The 14,716-nt window shown below is 37.4% G+C and overlaps 1 protein-coding gene across 16 annotated transcripts in view; it reads left to right on the top strand.

Moving 5' to 3' along the window:
* Positions 1–14,716, top strand: part of RBFOX1 (RNA binding fox-1 homolog 1) — a 1,146,084-nt gene that overhangs the window by 441,600 nt on the left and 689,768 nt on the right. Inside the window, exon 1 of one of the 16 annotated variants that reach the window (XM_048062480.2) lies at positions 12,053–12,184. The exons of 14 other annotated variants lie outside the window; for them this stretch is intronic. In XM_048062480.2, the coding sequence (XP_047918437.2) occupies positions 12,131–12,184 (54 nt within the window). In that variant the 5' untranslated portion in view covers positions 12,053–12,130. Of the gene's footprint in view, positions 1–12,052; positions 12,185–14,716 lie in introns of those variants that run through there. One more of the 16 variants, XM_066977832.1, reaches the window with a different exon arrangement.

The following is a 14,716-nucleotide window of genomic DNA, read 5'->3' as shown; positions in this document are numbered from 1 at the left end:
TGTCTCCCAGCCACACTGGTCGTGTCTGGCAGCCCTTACCACATCTCTCAGGTTTGTGCCTTCCTTCGCAGTACATAGGGATGCAAAAGGCTCAATATTTTGTTAGAAGTTTTTTTCCTAACATTAGGAACTCTTATATTTATTCAGTATAACAGCTTTCATCTTGGAGGATATTCAGCAAATCCAATGCCATTAGTAGAAAACAAGACAACAGATCTCAAACAGAATCTGTGCTGTTCAGAACATGACAGAAGACAGTACGTGGTTCTGCCCTCCTGGCAACAGTTGAATGTTGGGGCCCAAAGGAGGTAAAATGCTGTAGTTTTGATTCAGTTTTTAAAATCTTTACATGTTTAGCATATTACCATTAAAACAATGGGAATGGACGATTTTGATCTGGTATGATTTTCTGTGCATCTTTGTTTTGAAGTGGTCTCTTTAATGAGGTGACATGAGGTTTTGTTTGCTTCATTGCATACAACTTATTCTTTTACTGTTTTATGTTTAATTAGTAATGTCATTTCATACCTGTGTTTTGTTTTTTTAGTCATTTCCATTTCTGCCTTTCTGTCTCTATAGATACATTGTGTAAATTAAGGATTTTTGGAGACTAAGTCAGTCTTCTAGTAGCAGAGATCCAAAGGCAGGTGAAGGTTTTGAAAGAGCTGTGTCTGCATCCCCTTATAACAATGTCAAGGTCTTTACACTGCTGTAACCAGGATCCTAAGCCTCAGATACCTTTCTGCGAACTTCTCAGAGTAGAGGAGTATTGCCCTCCACGTTTTTTTTTTTTTTTTGTCGGGAACTTTGAGCTCTCATACTGAATGTAGAGGAGCCAAATTGTTAAGCTGAAAAACAACATTTAAGGCAATGCTCAGGAAAGGGCAGTTAGGGAAGGCCCCCTCTGCTACAGCTGGCCTCCAAGTGGGATGCTGAAAGAAGGGACACTTCTGAAAGCTCAGGAAACCTGTGATTTGGCTTTTCTGCTTGGTTTGCTTGTTTTTTAAGGACTCTGTAAGCAGTCTTTATTAGCATAGTTCATAAACTAGTTAACAAAAAGCTAACAGTAGTAGTTTCTCTCCTTGTAACAGTAAGGACAGCCTTTTCAGAAAGGTTAATTTTCCTAAGCAAACAATTTTTAATCTGTAGGTTCCATCTTCTGCTGCTTTTAAATAGTATTGCTCTTTTAATATCACTTTTTTTCTGACAAGATCATACCCTGCTCCCCCAGGCCATGTTAAAAAGGTCAATTACTCAGTGGTATTTTAATTTAAATAAAGAGTGAAAGACAAACTGTTTTTGCTAGACTACTAAAAGATCATCTACTTAAATCTTCATTTTAATGTCTGTTTAACTGTCTTTTTTTGAGGCTTTTTCTATGACCTTCAACATAATTTAAACAGTTTTTAATTCATTATTCTTGCCATTAAATATTGAAACTGGTTTCTTTCTGCATTTCTCTATTATATGTCTGTGTTGCTTTTTTTTTTTGTTTGGTTCTGACGTACTGACATTTTAGAAAACAGTAGAGAAGAGTGCTTATTTTGAGTAGGGGGAAAAGATACAAAAACTGTGTGCACATTTGTATTACATCAGTAACATTCATTAAGGGGAAAAAAAGTGGCATGAGAAAGAGAGGGCAGACTTGGGGCATCTTACCTTAATACGTTCCCTGGGTATGACACCGGTCCTGCGGCTGTTTTGAATACACTGAATTTCTGAAACACTTCAGCTTAACACAACAACTGTGGCAGTTCCACTGGCATGCTTACACCAGCTCCACATCATCGTTTTGGCTTTTCCATTTTTTTCTCACTTAGTAATTGAGTTTCATGACTTCTTGCAAAGGATGGGATGAACTCCAGACAGTGATGTTATTACAGATTAGCCATAGTGATCCCATGGTTTGTAGAGACAAAAAATGCTGCAGAAAAGCACTGAAAACTGATAACGCTGAATAAAGAGAATAATTTCAGCCCTTAAAATGATGTATTTTCATGGCCAGGGACCAGCTATTCAACCTTTACTAAAAATAATGAGCTTGTATCTCATTTGTTGCAGCCAAATAAGAATCTCACTCCTTGAAGCAGTGTCAAGATACAGAGACACTCATTGCTGCAAAACACATGCACAGAAACTACTACTCTCCAACGTGCTGTTCAGTTCATGGCCCATTTGCCTAAGAAACACCAGCACCACCCCTGCCAAATGTCTGATTAGCAGTACAAATTAATGAACTCCATAGCTATATATTCAGTTAATGGAATCTATATATTCAGACACCTAGGTATGTGAAATTACTTCTTGCATTGTTCTCAGGGAAGAGTTATTGTACCAAAGCTCAGCTGGGCTTAGGTGCTTTGTCCCCAAGATGTGACTCTTTATTTTTATTTTTTTATTTATTTTCCCCTCCTTCCTTTCCCACATCCTCTTTTTACAGTTTGGAAGGATGGTGACAAATTGTGTCAAGGTTAGATCTGCTGCACTCAGTCCCATTAAGCACAAATTTTAACAGTAGTAGTAAAGTAATGACTTTATAGTGTGTCATTCTCAGTTCTGCTTGACGAGCTACTAGCTTACAATAGATAGAGCACGTGTCTTAGGCTATATGGCTGCTTGTAGGGGCTGCCTGGGTTATCGTATTGCTTTTGTGCTATTTGTTGTTTGCTTTGAAAATTGCTGTTATTCCACTGAAGTAAATACAGTTCAATCCTTCCCACATTCCTCATTATGAACATTTAAATTGTGGAACATAGGTTAATCTAGGGTTACCTAAATTTTGTGTCAAGCTTTATGTGAAATATATGTGACAAACCATTTTATTGGGTGTCTAGGCAAAAAAATAAAAGGAGCCTTAGTGCTACTTATTACATATTTTGAGTTTATTTTAGTTTCAGCAGTATAATAACACTTCTGTTAATGTTGCTAAATGATATCATACATATGCTTTTCTCAGTTTAAACACAAGAGGTTTTTATGGAAAGCTTAAGATCAAAAATATCTCTATAGTATTCTGAGAAATGAGACTCCTGTTTCACTTCCAAAAAAAAAAAAAAGGCAAACCAGATAATCTGGGAGCTTGCAAAGTGGTTAATTTAAATTCATTCTTTGCAAAGATTTTGTGTACTGATGAGCTGAACTTTCTTATTAGGAAAAAAAAAAGATTATGTTAAGATAGCTTCTTTGTTTTCCAAGACTCTATTTATTTATTTATTTATTTATTTTATAAATTAGGGATCTTGAGATTTGCAGCAGAGAATTTCAGAACTGGAGTCATTTTACATCCTATTGAGAGTGCACTGATTTGCTTTCTCATGTTTGACAAGCAAAGCTCTTTTCCCCTCGCAAGAGTGGCCATGTGGCACAGAGCCATGAACCTTACATAAACCAGTTCTCGGTCAACCGTTTGGATTTTGCAACAGAAACGGGATTTCACTAGACTACTGGTCCTTACTATACATTGCTACTAAATAATATCAGGATTTTTTAAAAACTTAAGAGCAGCATATTTCAAAAGGTTTCCTTCTAGCCAAAGCTTAGTGGTGTGCTGTGCTTCAGTACTGAATCCAACCAACGTCAAGTTCTGCACCGTGACCTCAAGCTTCCCAGTAGGGCAGGCCCTGGTTCGTAAATCTCAGGTATTTTATTTTGAACAGATCTGAACACGTGGCCTCCTTTTCAGCACTGCTAGCTTCAAATGTAAAAAAATCACCTGGGAAGTCATAAAAACAGAAATGAGGTTTAAGTGAATAATTGCTACATCTTTTTATCCATCTTCTGTGTTTTTGAGTGCACACAGATGAACTTAAAATGCCACCTCTCTATGGTATTAGAAATGTACCTTTTTATTTGCCTAAATAAACCCTATTTAGTGTGACTTCTGAGGTTGTGTGCCAGCTGTTGGGCAGTCCTGGCCATGGAGAAGACAATCCCAGGTTCTGCCTGATAACCCCTTGGCCCCACACTGCCTTCCCTGGCCGTGCTGTGCCACATCCTCCCCTGCCTTGGCAAGGCATGGCTGAGCCAGCAGCCCCAGCAAATCCATGGAGCTGGGCATGTTCCCTAGCCTGTCTGGTCATGGTAACCTGCACAAAATGAGTTTCTTCTTCCCCTTGGGTGAGGTCTTTTTTGGGGGCATGATATGTTCAATGTTCAATGAGGTTGAACGTTATTATCCAGAGATGAGTGATTTTGCTGACTAATAAAATTCGTGTTTATTCCAGAGGTACTTTTGCTTTTGTTGTCATAAGGGTGTCTAAAAATATATATTCTTTTGAGTGACCTCTGGTAAATTTAAAATGAGTTACAAGCAAAATCAAAATCCTGCTGAGAAGATAACTCTACTTTTTTTATTTTTTAAAGTGGTTCCTTAACTAATTCCTTATGCCATCTGCTTGCTAGGACTGAACTTCAGCTTGTAGTGAACTGTCTGTCTTAATGTTCGTGGCCATTTTGAACTCGGTGAGACTTTGAGTAAAAAGTGTATAAATAGAAAACAAATAATTTCTATCATATAGTAATACATATAAATATATGTATGAATAAAAAAGCGAGTGATCACTGAAAATATAGAACTTTTTTTACATTAATTGCCAGCAGTGGGGAGGTTGGACTTTGCCTTGCTTCAGGAATAATCAAAGATATATTTTAGAAAAGAAAAAGAAACTTTGGTAGCTGATATATCATGACTCCTTTACTGATGACATTGAATCTGATTTAAAAAAAAATAATTATTAAAATCTTTACAACCAGACAGAAGAAAATATAAAAATACTTCATGCTTTATATACTATGTATGTGAGACAGAAGAAAAGACAATAATGCTAAATGAATATATACTTTGTTTTTAATGCGGGTTTTTTGGATGGAGTTACTCTGCAAAATCTTGTTTGTTTTCATGCTCTGAATGTGTGTGTATATATATAATTATTTAGAAGTGTCTATTGTATACATAGGCCTTAGGCCCACCAGCTTCAGCTTTCTTCGCATAAGAGCAAATTTTTCCATGCATGGTCCTATCTTTAGATGAAATGGAAATAATCAGTATCATTCTTTTTTTGCCCCCAAATGCTTTATGTAAAGTATCTATTTCATGTGATCCTTTGCACTCACACAAGGTTTTCTTCCCTAGACAAGTTAAAACAGACCACACATGGGTGTAGAACCCCGTATTTTCCTAGCAGGCTGTTAGCTCTGCTCATCTGCTCTTGCAGAGCAAAAGCACTCACAAAACCCGTGCGGGTTAATGAGCTGCAGCTCCAGCAACCAGGGGTCAGCACTTTATCTCCAGCCTCTAAATCCTCCCCACCCTTCAAAGAAGCATTGCTGTGGAGATCTGGCCATCTTATGCAGCAAAGAGCTGTTTTGCCTAGAGATCTGAAATCGGTAGAAGGCTCCACTTTCTCAAAGAAGCAGACACGGATTCTGCAAACCTGTTCTCAAAGTTGGGTCTGGCTGCTTCTGCTTTTTTTTTTTTTTTCCCCCCAATGTGCTCCGAAATGCACAGTAAGCTTTCAGATGTGCTCTGAAATTAAATAAGTTATTTTATTTACCACCTGCCATACTTCCCTCCGTGGCTTCACTGGTGTGTGTTAAAAGGCAGAAAGAGGAAACCAAGTCTATCAATGTAAAAAGATATTTATTAGTGTGGAGGAGGATTTGGTAAATTGGTTAACCTACTTGTATCATTAGTTATTAATAAAGGTGGATTATCCTGATAAAGCCTCATAATTCATATTTCCTGCTTTTGCTTCTCTCTTTTTTTTTATAACTGTATAAATATACGCAAATAGATAAAATGAAAAATTAATTTATGGTGATTTTAAATTTAGAAGATTTCAGAAAATGAAAACTAGTTTGGAGAATGTGAGTTTATGAATAAATTAGCACAGAGTGATCACGCTTCACAGAATAGCTTCACTTGGAAAGCTCATGCCACCTACATAAAAACTTCACCTGAGGGTTTGATTCAGTATAGTTCTTGACTATTATTCTAATGGTATGTGAATATTATCATCAAAACGGCTTAAAATCATGTGTGTTAAATTATAATATGTACTGAAAAATAAAACCCAAAGAAATGGCATTAGGTGCTAACATTGCTAATAATTGTAATCTTTTATATGATATTTTAATGCCCTGCTACTTGTACATGTGGAAATCCATATGAGCTTTTATACTCATGAACCAAGTTTGTCTAGATATGGGTTCCTTCCTTTTGCTGCGCTTGGATTTTCTCCACCTGCCTATTCATTCCTCTTTGCAGTTATGGTTGTCAAGTGATTTGCCTTCCTCAGAGCTGACGGTGCTGCTTAGAACTCCCATGGTTTGTAGATGTTTTCCTAGCACTTGTTCTTTTTACTCTGTAGTACATATGAACTTTCTAGTTTCATTTATTTTCATCTTGATGCCAAGAAAAATGACAAATATCTGTAAAATCCCTCTTTGCCAGTTTATAAAACAGTAAATGATAATGCTGAGAGCAAGATTTCTCTTACCTGTGGCTTATTTCTGACTTAAAGAATTTCACTGATGTTTTCATTCAGCATCTGAAGCTAGCCACTTCCAAATTAGGTATGGCACAGCTTTGATATACCCAGCTCTGTTTTTCTCTGACAGTACGAGATGCCCTATATCATTAGTTTTCTTACCACTGCAATTAACTTTAATGGTTTATGAGAAAAAGAGGAAAAACATATTTAGCAAGATCTAAAATAGAGTTACTTTGTCTACCTGAGGTGCTGAGATGCTGATCAGATTTGTGAATAGCGTGGACACCTTCGTCGATGTATTAATTAAGGACTGTGGGCATGTAACAGCTTTAATCAAATATTTTAATGGAGAAATTCTGAGTACTTTGTTTTTTACACTTTTTGTTCTGAGCAAATGAAAAATAAAAAAAAAATATTATTTATATTTTAGAATGAAAGATGAATTTACCAGAACACCCATTAAAACATGAAATGATAAATGATTAAACTTGTTTTTTAATGAGAAGTAAAAATGTCCTGACATCACCAGAACTGGCAGAAAAACATTTCTGGCCCAACCTGCTGATAAGCAGTACTTGTATGGTTTTCTCCTTTAGGAATGAAGAACACGTTTTCTCTGTTTATCATATTTTGTGATAAATGTACACGCATGCTAAGATAAAAGAAGTTTTCTCATCAAGAATCTCTGAGAACTACATCCTGGCATGTAAACTGTTGCAATGTGTTCATTGGAAGCTCATGGTCTGATGACCTTTTTCCCTTAAAGTATTATATTTCATTGTATTTCTAATTTCTGTTTTGTGTGACAGGTTTTTCAGTATATTTCTTGTGTAGAAGGGTGGCGTTGAATGCCGTGAAATCCCCATTTAGCTCTTGCAGATGTAAGTGGAATGTGTTTGAAAATGTTGCTATGCTCTCTAGTGGATAATTTACTTATAAGAACCTAAGAAGTTGGTATCGTCAACAGTTGTAAATTTGTATTTCATTTAACTGAAAAACCACAAGTAAGAGAAGTAAGACCTCTATCAGTAGTGGGGATCTGCTGAAGCATAGGATTGTATCTGCATGGAACAGCTCACAGGTTTTGGTACGTGAGTTTCATTTTTGCATACTTAGGGAGTGTCCCTATCCTTCAATAGAATTTTTATTTTATTATTTTTTCTCCAACTTGGCTGACAGAGCACAAAAAATGCTTTTATTTGTTTGCTTTTCATTGAAGTCCTGTGATGAATTTACTAAGATGCTTTGGAATTACTCGACTTTCTTTGGGCTACAGCAGAAAACAACGTTAAGTGAAGCACAAGATTCTCAAGCGTTGAGTGAAATCTAAGGTAATATGCCTTGCATATTTTAATATTCACAATTTAATCGGTTTCTTTTCTAAAATCAGCTAGTTGTGATAGTAGTTCTACTTCTGTCGTTCATTTAATGGGATTCTTTAATTGAAATCAATGACCTTGGCTTTGATCTCTGCTTCTCATTGTACTGTGGCGTGAGCGGTTCTGATGAGCTGTAGAAATTGGCACAATAGTTAACTTCAGTGGGGTTTCTCTCCTTCCTCTCAGGGAAAACTGAGCCATCATCATGTGGTTCAGCCTAGGGAACAGCGTTTGCCAGGGAGTCTGACTGCTGTGATTGAGCTTTTTGTACTATTGTTCTGTTTATGGTTACAAAGTGAACCTGCATTTGGCTCTTGTCTTGTATTTTCTTTAGTCTATTCAAGTCCTTTCTCTCTGGCCCACCCCTTTCAGTCTCTGAACTCATTTCCAGCTCTTTCCTTGTGAACTCAGCTGCTGTAACTGGTGCTGTCCTGCAGACTGCCCAGGTAATTCAGTGGAAATTAACGCTGTGATTTACACTGTAATTCTTATTGTGCTCTCCTGTTCTTGGCCTGACAGCCATTCTGTATTGAACGCACCTCGTTTTTGCTTATTTGAGTCAATTCTGGAGGCGTTAAGTAGGCATTTTGTTATTTCAAGATTTGTATGCTAGAATTGGTGCAAAGGGAAATGGCTTTCCTGAAACAACTTCTTCACCAGTGTTTTGGTATTGCTGCCTGGTAGATTGGCTTTGTTGTGAGTCCAAAAGAACTCTGTATAAAGATGCCCAGAATGGTGGGCACAGGGATTTTTCTAATGACCAGATAATTGAAGCAGCAGACTTCAAGAAAACTATTTCCTATTCCATTTTGCAAAACATGGCTTCATTCTTCACTGTAGTTGGTACCCCACCTTTTGTTGTGAAGTTCTCAATTGAAAGGCTATGATAACTTTTCCTCCTGTTTCAATGAATGCTTTCATGGAATTCTTAAATTCTGCTCTGTGTTGGTGCTGCAGTAATGCGGTCATCCACACTTCTTTCTGCTTTTGCTCACAGGTGAATGGGTACTAGTTAGTTGTTACTGGGTTGTGCCCATGCAAATGATACAATATCCCCTTGGATATGGTACAGATTATTCCATTACGTCTAATCGTATCGTTCTTGACCAGTATATGAATTCAGTGGGAGAATTAATTATTGCTGCACTCTTACAGCTCTCAGATTCTAGGTTTGAAGTAGATTTAGAAAGCTCTGATGTTTGATGGAAACAACTTTCTCATCACATGCATGCCTGTTACTCCATGTTCCATGTGATTCAGTTAGGACTGTTCAGATACTTTTTTTCTGTCTTCCTATTCTGCAAATATGAAAAAAAATAAAAAATAAAATAAGAAATAGGAAAGGGAATCTAATTTTGAAATTAGTAATGTTTTTCTTTCCCTTGCTTTTGGCATTTGGCTTTTGGCATTAGGTAAGATTTAATTTAGTTTCAGCTTATATGCCAAATTTCAAGGTAACAATGAGTTGTAATTTTATCCATGTCATTTTGTGCTCTCACAGTAACAGCATTATTTATGTGATTTCAGTAAATGCTACATAGCTTTGCAGGTTAGAAAAAAAGAGTTCTTACAGTTTATTTGCTTGGGTTGATGTGTAGTTATAACAAATGTAAACACACAGATCTAGACGATTGTTTTCTCTGAAATATTGATAGGTTTTCTAAGGATGTACATGGAATGGCCTTCTGAAAAATCTTGAAGTGGATACATTTAGAAATCTGCATAGTCAGTGTGACACTTTGTTGTGTTAAAGGGTAAAGTAATCGGGAGTGATGCCCAATTAGCTGTTATAAGTCCGGTTGTGTTCAGGGTGCTGAACTATCACGGTTACGGATTCACAAATAACGTAATACACCCTCAGTCTAGTCACATTCCATGAACTACCACAGCCACACTTAAAGAGTTTGGTCATGTTCTATGAGAGCTACCTCGGCTCGATGTAATGAGCAGTGCAATTTGTTAAAACAACAGGTAAATAGGTTCTTTGGATTGCTGGTGATAAATTCATTGTCTGCAAAGCATGGGCAAATACCAAAAGTATAAGTAATACAGCCTGGCTACAAACGCGTTAAAAGATATGAAGTGACTCCATAGAGATTTCTAAGTTTCCCGGGGAGGCACTTGGTGTAACCAAGTGTTTGAATCTTACCCAAAGGCATCCCCGTGAGGGGGAAGAGAGGTTCAACCTGCCAATTGATCCCAGAAGTCAGAGAAGGTATCTTTCAAGATAATATCTCTTCCTTTGTGATGATATCTTCCCTAACACCCTCTCTCCCTTAAGCTAATTTATATCTTTTTTTTTAATCAGTCAGGTGGAGCTTGTGTGACTCTGGTCATACATATGTTTGTTACGACTGATGCTAAATTTTCTCGCTTTTGTTTAAAGGTCTAGGTTCAGAGAAATTCAGAGCGCATGCTCAGTGAGGGGTGCTCGCACCTTGGTTAGCCTTTGGGATGGAGGTGTGTTTTGGTATTATAATTATATGATAATGAGCAAAGTTCTCCAAAAGGACAGCATTTTGTCAAAAACATAGCAGGTCATTGGCTCAGGGCAGCAAATATGCAGCTTATTGGTTCTGACATACCTTTGAGTTCCCATCTTATCACAGAGCCTGGCCATGGTGTCTCCACTCCGCTCTACCCTCTGTACAGCTCCTCTTAGGGTCAGCACACCAAGTTCCCCTGGTGTGGCCAATATCTCAGGCTGGAGGCCTAGGGAACTTCTACGGAATGCAGCTACACTCCACCCTGGAGGCTTCTTCAGTGCTGTACCTTTTCTTAAAAATGTGAATGTAAGCTTAATTTCTAAGTCACCTCAGGCAATTATTCCACACACTTCTATGGTGAAGACATTTGCATCACAAAGAATAGCTGAAGTCACTGACTGTGAGTGTTAGAACTGCAGTAATAAAACTACCAGAGCAAGGTTGATGTGATGGTCAACTCTCTCTCTAGCTGTGTATGTTAATAAAAATAGATGAAACTTTAAGTGGTGTAGTGTTCCAAAAACCATTCTACTCTGGCTACAAATTTAATTAGTGTAATCATCCAAATCCAAAGTTCTTAGCATAGTACAAAAAAAAAAGAAAAAAAAGTGTGATGACTCACAAGAATGAATACAGGAAACTGTTGTAAATATTTTTTGTCTTACTCTTCCTATCTTATTAAAAGATGATGCAATCTTATTGTCAAAGCATTGGTAATCAGTCTTCCAACTTGTTCTCAAACAACAGATCAAAACATATTCTGTAGAAAATGTTACTGACAATTGTTTTTGGCATTGTAGTTCAAATAAATCTGTCACTTTTATATTTTCCAAATAATCATGATCTAGATGTGTTTTACTTGCTTCCATACTAAGGATATTAAATGTGTGTGTATAGAAATATACGTGTAATGTTTATTCAGTGCAGCAGATGTTCAGGAGAGAGAAGTAACACGAACCTCTCGGTGTGGCACACAGAATGGTGACTGTTCCCTTTCCTTTCCAGCTCGCTCTCTCCAATTTGTTCCTTCTGCAACATTAACTCAAGCCCAGCAGCAGACTTCTAGGAAACTTGTTTTCTTTGTTGCTTGGTTTGCTCCACACCAGTCCTCACCCCATTCCTCTTCCTTAGTGCTGGATCTGTTACATTTTGTGTTTGCTCAGCTAGGCTGGCTAGTGCAGTGAAGGCTGTCTGGAGTCTCATTGCTTGTCCATTAAGAAGTTCACACCTGAAAGTGAGCTCTTATTAGGAGTTACCCCTGCCTGCCACAATTTTCACTACCCAAATCAAGTTACCTCCAAACTTATCTCATTTACGCAAGACCTATGATGCTGTCTTTGCCATCTTTTCTGTCTCTTTAACTAATTGGTACTGATTCAGGTAAACATATAATTTAGTTCTTTTATGGAAAGGCAGAGAAAAGTATTGCAGTAAATGATGATGATGATTATTTTTAATTTCAGTAGAAATGTCTGGTTTCTGCTGCTGCAGGTTCTAGATCAGTGAGACATAGCAAATAATAGACATGGACTGTGTGGGCAGTAGTGCCACATCTTAATGTTTGATTAATAAATAATAAATAAATGTGTTGCTATCTTTGTACTGGTGATATGACGTGGAATTGTCAGAACCCAGGATCTTCAATCCTGTTCTAAACAAGCAGTCCTTTTTCCTTTTGTTTACAGAAAGCTGCATGCAGATCCCTGAATGTATGCTGGAGATTTGACCTGTTTGAGGCAGCTGAGGGGAAAAGAGCAGAATATCCTACAGTCAGATGCCAGCTTCCCAGGTCTACTACAGGAAGTGTTACAAAATTGATGGAATAACGGTACAGTGTACTTCTTTAAAAAGACCCAGCAAATACTTAAGATTGGGAATCTTTCAGTGATTTTATATTTATAAATACCGCATATTTAAAATGTGTGCGTATCTGTCTGTCGTTAAGGATGTTCTCCTAAAGCTCTTTGTTAGTCTTTCTAACCTTCCACTAGAGAAAGATACGACGTAATTAACCTTTGAGCAATATGTTATTGCAACATTGTTATAAAGTTGGCTTGCAGTTCTACTACTATGTTTTCATTCAAAATTTTATATCCACAAATTAATGTTATTCAATTGAAGTCAATGTAGAGTATTTTTCCCTGGCCTTTGTCTTGATTTTTCACCAGTTTCCTTCTCTGCTCAAAATGAGTGCCATTTTGTTTCCCATGTAAAATTAGTACTTGATCTAAAGTTCTATAAAAACACTTATCACTTTTATCTTTTAAATATTGTGATTGAGCATTTTCTTGAAGAAAACTGAAGGGAGGAAAGGCCACCAATTATGTGAACTTCAGAAGAACAGAGAAGTTGGTGACATTTGTAGGAACAAGAGTTGTGATTAGGAGGGGAAAATGGTGACACTAAAATGAAATAGTGGTACTGACTTTTCACTTGGTTTAGAAAAGTCTGATCTCACTGGAAGAACTTCTGCAATAGAAGCTAGTGTTCGGAGCAGAGGGACATGATCCTGGTGTCCTGAGGGAAATGTAACTGTGTCCTCGTTTGGAAGAGCACCTTTCCTGTAGTGCCACCTTTAGCTCCGCGTACTGGATTGGGCTGAGACAGTCAGCCTCTGGCTTTTGGAAACCCTGCTGGATGGTGTTGTGGGTGGTTCAGAGTGTATGATCTCATTCTTAGTATTACTACAAGCTTTGCTGTTCTCTAGTAACCAGTAGGTATTATACTAGGCGGAGGGAAATGGGGCTCTATTGGACACAGGCCACATCTTCATGATCTTTGTAAATAATGTGTAGAAGCTCTATACGCCTCCTTGCTCCTGTATGGACAGGCATTTGTATTCCACTGCCAGGTTAAAGAGCTCTCGCTCTACAAGTAATGAGTTCCTTCATTTTCTGCTACTGAGAGTGAGGGGAAGGGTTTGTAGCCTTGATGTGCAGAGTTACACCTGAGAAAACAGCGTTAAGTTTCTCTCCTGCAGATGGACCTCTGCCTGCTCTGAGTGTTAGTGCTGAGAGGATCCCAGCAGCTGGCTGAGTACCTTGCCCAAGCTGCCTGCCAACACCTGTCTGCCCGGTCTCTTTCCTTACATGTCAACTTGGTATCCAGGGGACTCTGCCACCCTTAATATACTTGGTTTGTTGTCTGCATTTTTAAGAAATTCATAGATACAAACTGCTCAGGACCAAATTTCTGGCACCTAGTTTCCAAGTTTTGTCTGGAGTCACTTTCTTCTATGCTGCAGACACAACTGCCAAGAAACAGGGAATGAGTGCCAAAAAAAAATGATACAGTCACAGAAATGTATTTTCTTCATACTATGGTAATTACTGAGTTACTGTACAGGTGTGCGTGAGGCACAGGTTTCCCATTCTGTTCTCTAGACCCATCACAAATGTCCAGCCTACCAGGGATGGGGAGTGAGCGAGCACTGGAGTACAGACTGTCCTCCTTTTCTTGTTTTCTTGTTTTCCCATTTTAATTTCATTTTTAAGCCACTTGGCAGCCTGCAAGGCAGAAAAAGGCCTGTCGATATATGCTTTGTTTTTTTCTTCCAAGGGACAAGGTAGTATCTATATATTTTTATCTGAGGTTCATGCTATTGAGAGAAATGAATGAGAAGTGAAATATTTGAACATATTTTCATTGCCTCTAATGAACAAAATATTCCACCTTTGTTTAAAAATGGTGTTCAGAAGAGCCGTTATTGTGCCATTTGAATTAGCGGAGTCTTTGCTGTGAGTGCAGTGAGGTCCTTTTAGAAGTAAAAATGCAGCAAAGCATTCTGGCTCTCTTACTTATTCAGGTTGTGTTTTCCTTCAGAAAACTCTCTCAAGTGCTAATGGGTTATCGGAGAGAGAGAAGGAATGATCTGTTGAGTAGAAGCAATGAAATAAGACTTTCAGTCAATAAACTTGATCAAAATGCAAGCCAGTGAAATAATATATTGTCTGGTACAGGTATTCAGTTACATATATGGTTTTCAAATATTTTCAAAGCTTATACTATGCACAAATGTTAAGTTTTGAGCATAGCATACTAGAAATTAAATCATTTATGTATATTTATAAGAATTTATAACAGGAAATGAATTTAATTTTGCTTTAAAAATGCATTCTGAATCTCATACTAAATTTACTTAAAATTAAATGTATTCTATTAATATTGCGCAAAGCATCATTCATTCTTGTAGAAGAATCTTATTTTAAAATCAAAACTAACCAAAGAGCACTGTTATCAGCACAATCTTGAGCTTCAACGGGAATTAAAAAAAATTGGGAAGCCTTTTTTTACAATGCAAAAGAGAAACTTTTTTTCATTTGAACTTTCCTTTATATAACTTATTGTCTGCTGTAATGGC

The sequence above is a fragment of the Anser cygnoides genome, chromosome 15 (assembly GCF_040182565.1).
Source record: "Anser cygnoides isolate HZ-2024a breed goose chromosome 15, Taihu_goose_T2T_genome, whole genome shotgun sequence".
Lineage (NCBI taxonomy): Eukaryota > Metazoa > Chordata > Aves > Anseriformes > Anatidae > Anser > Anser cygnoides.
Note: the sequence above shows the minus strand (reverse complement) of the source record. Positions and strands in the feature narration are given on the sequence as shown.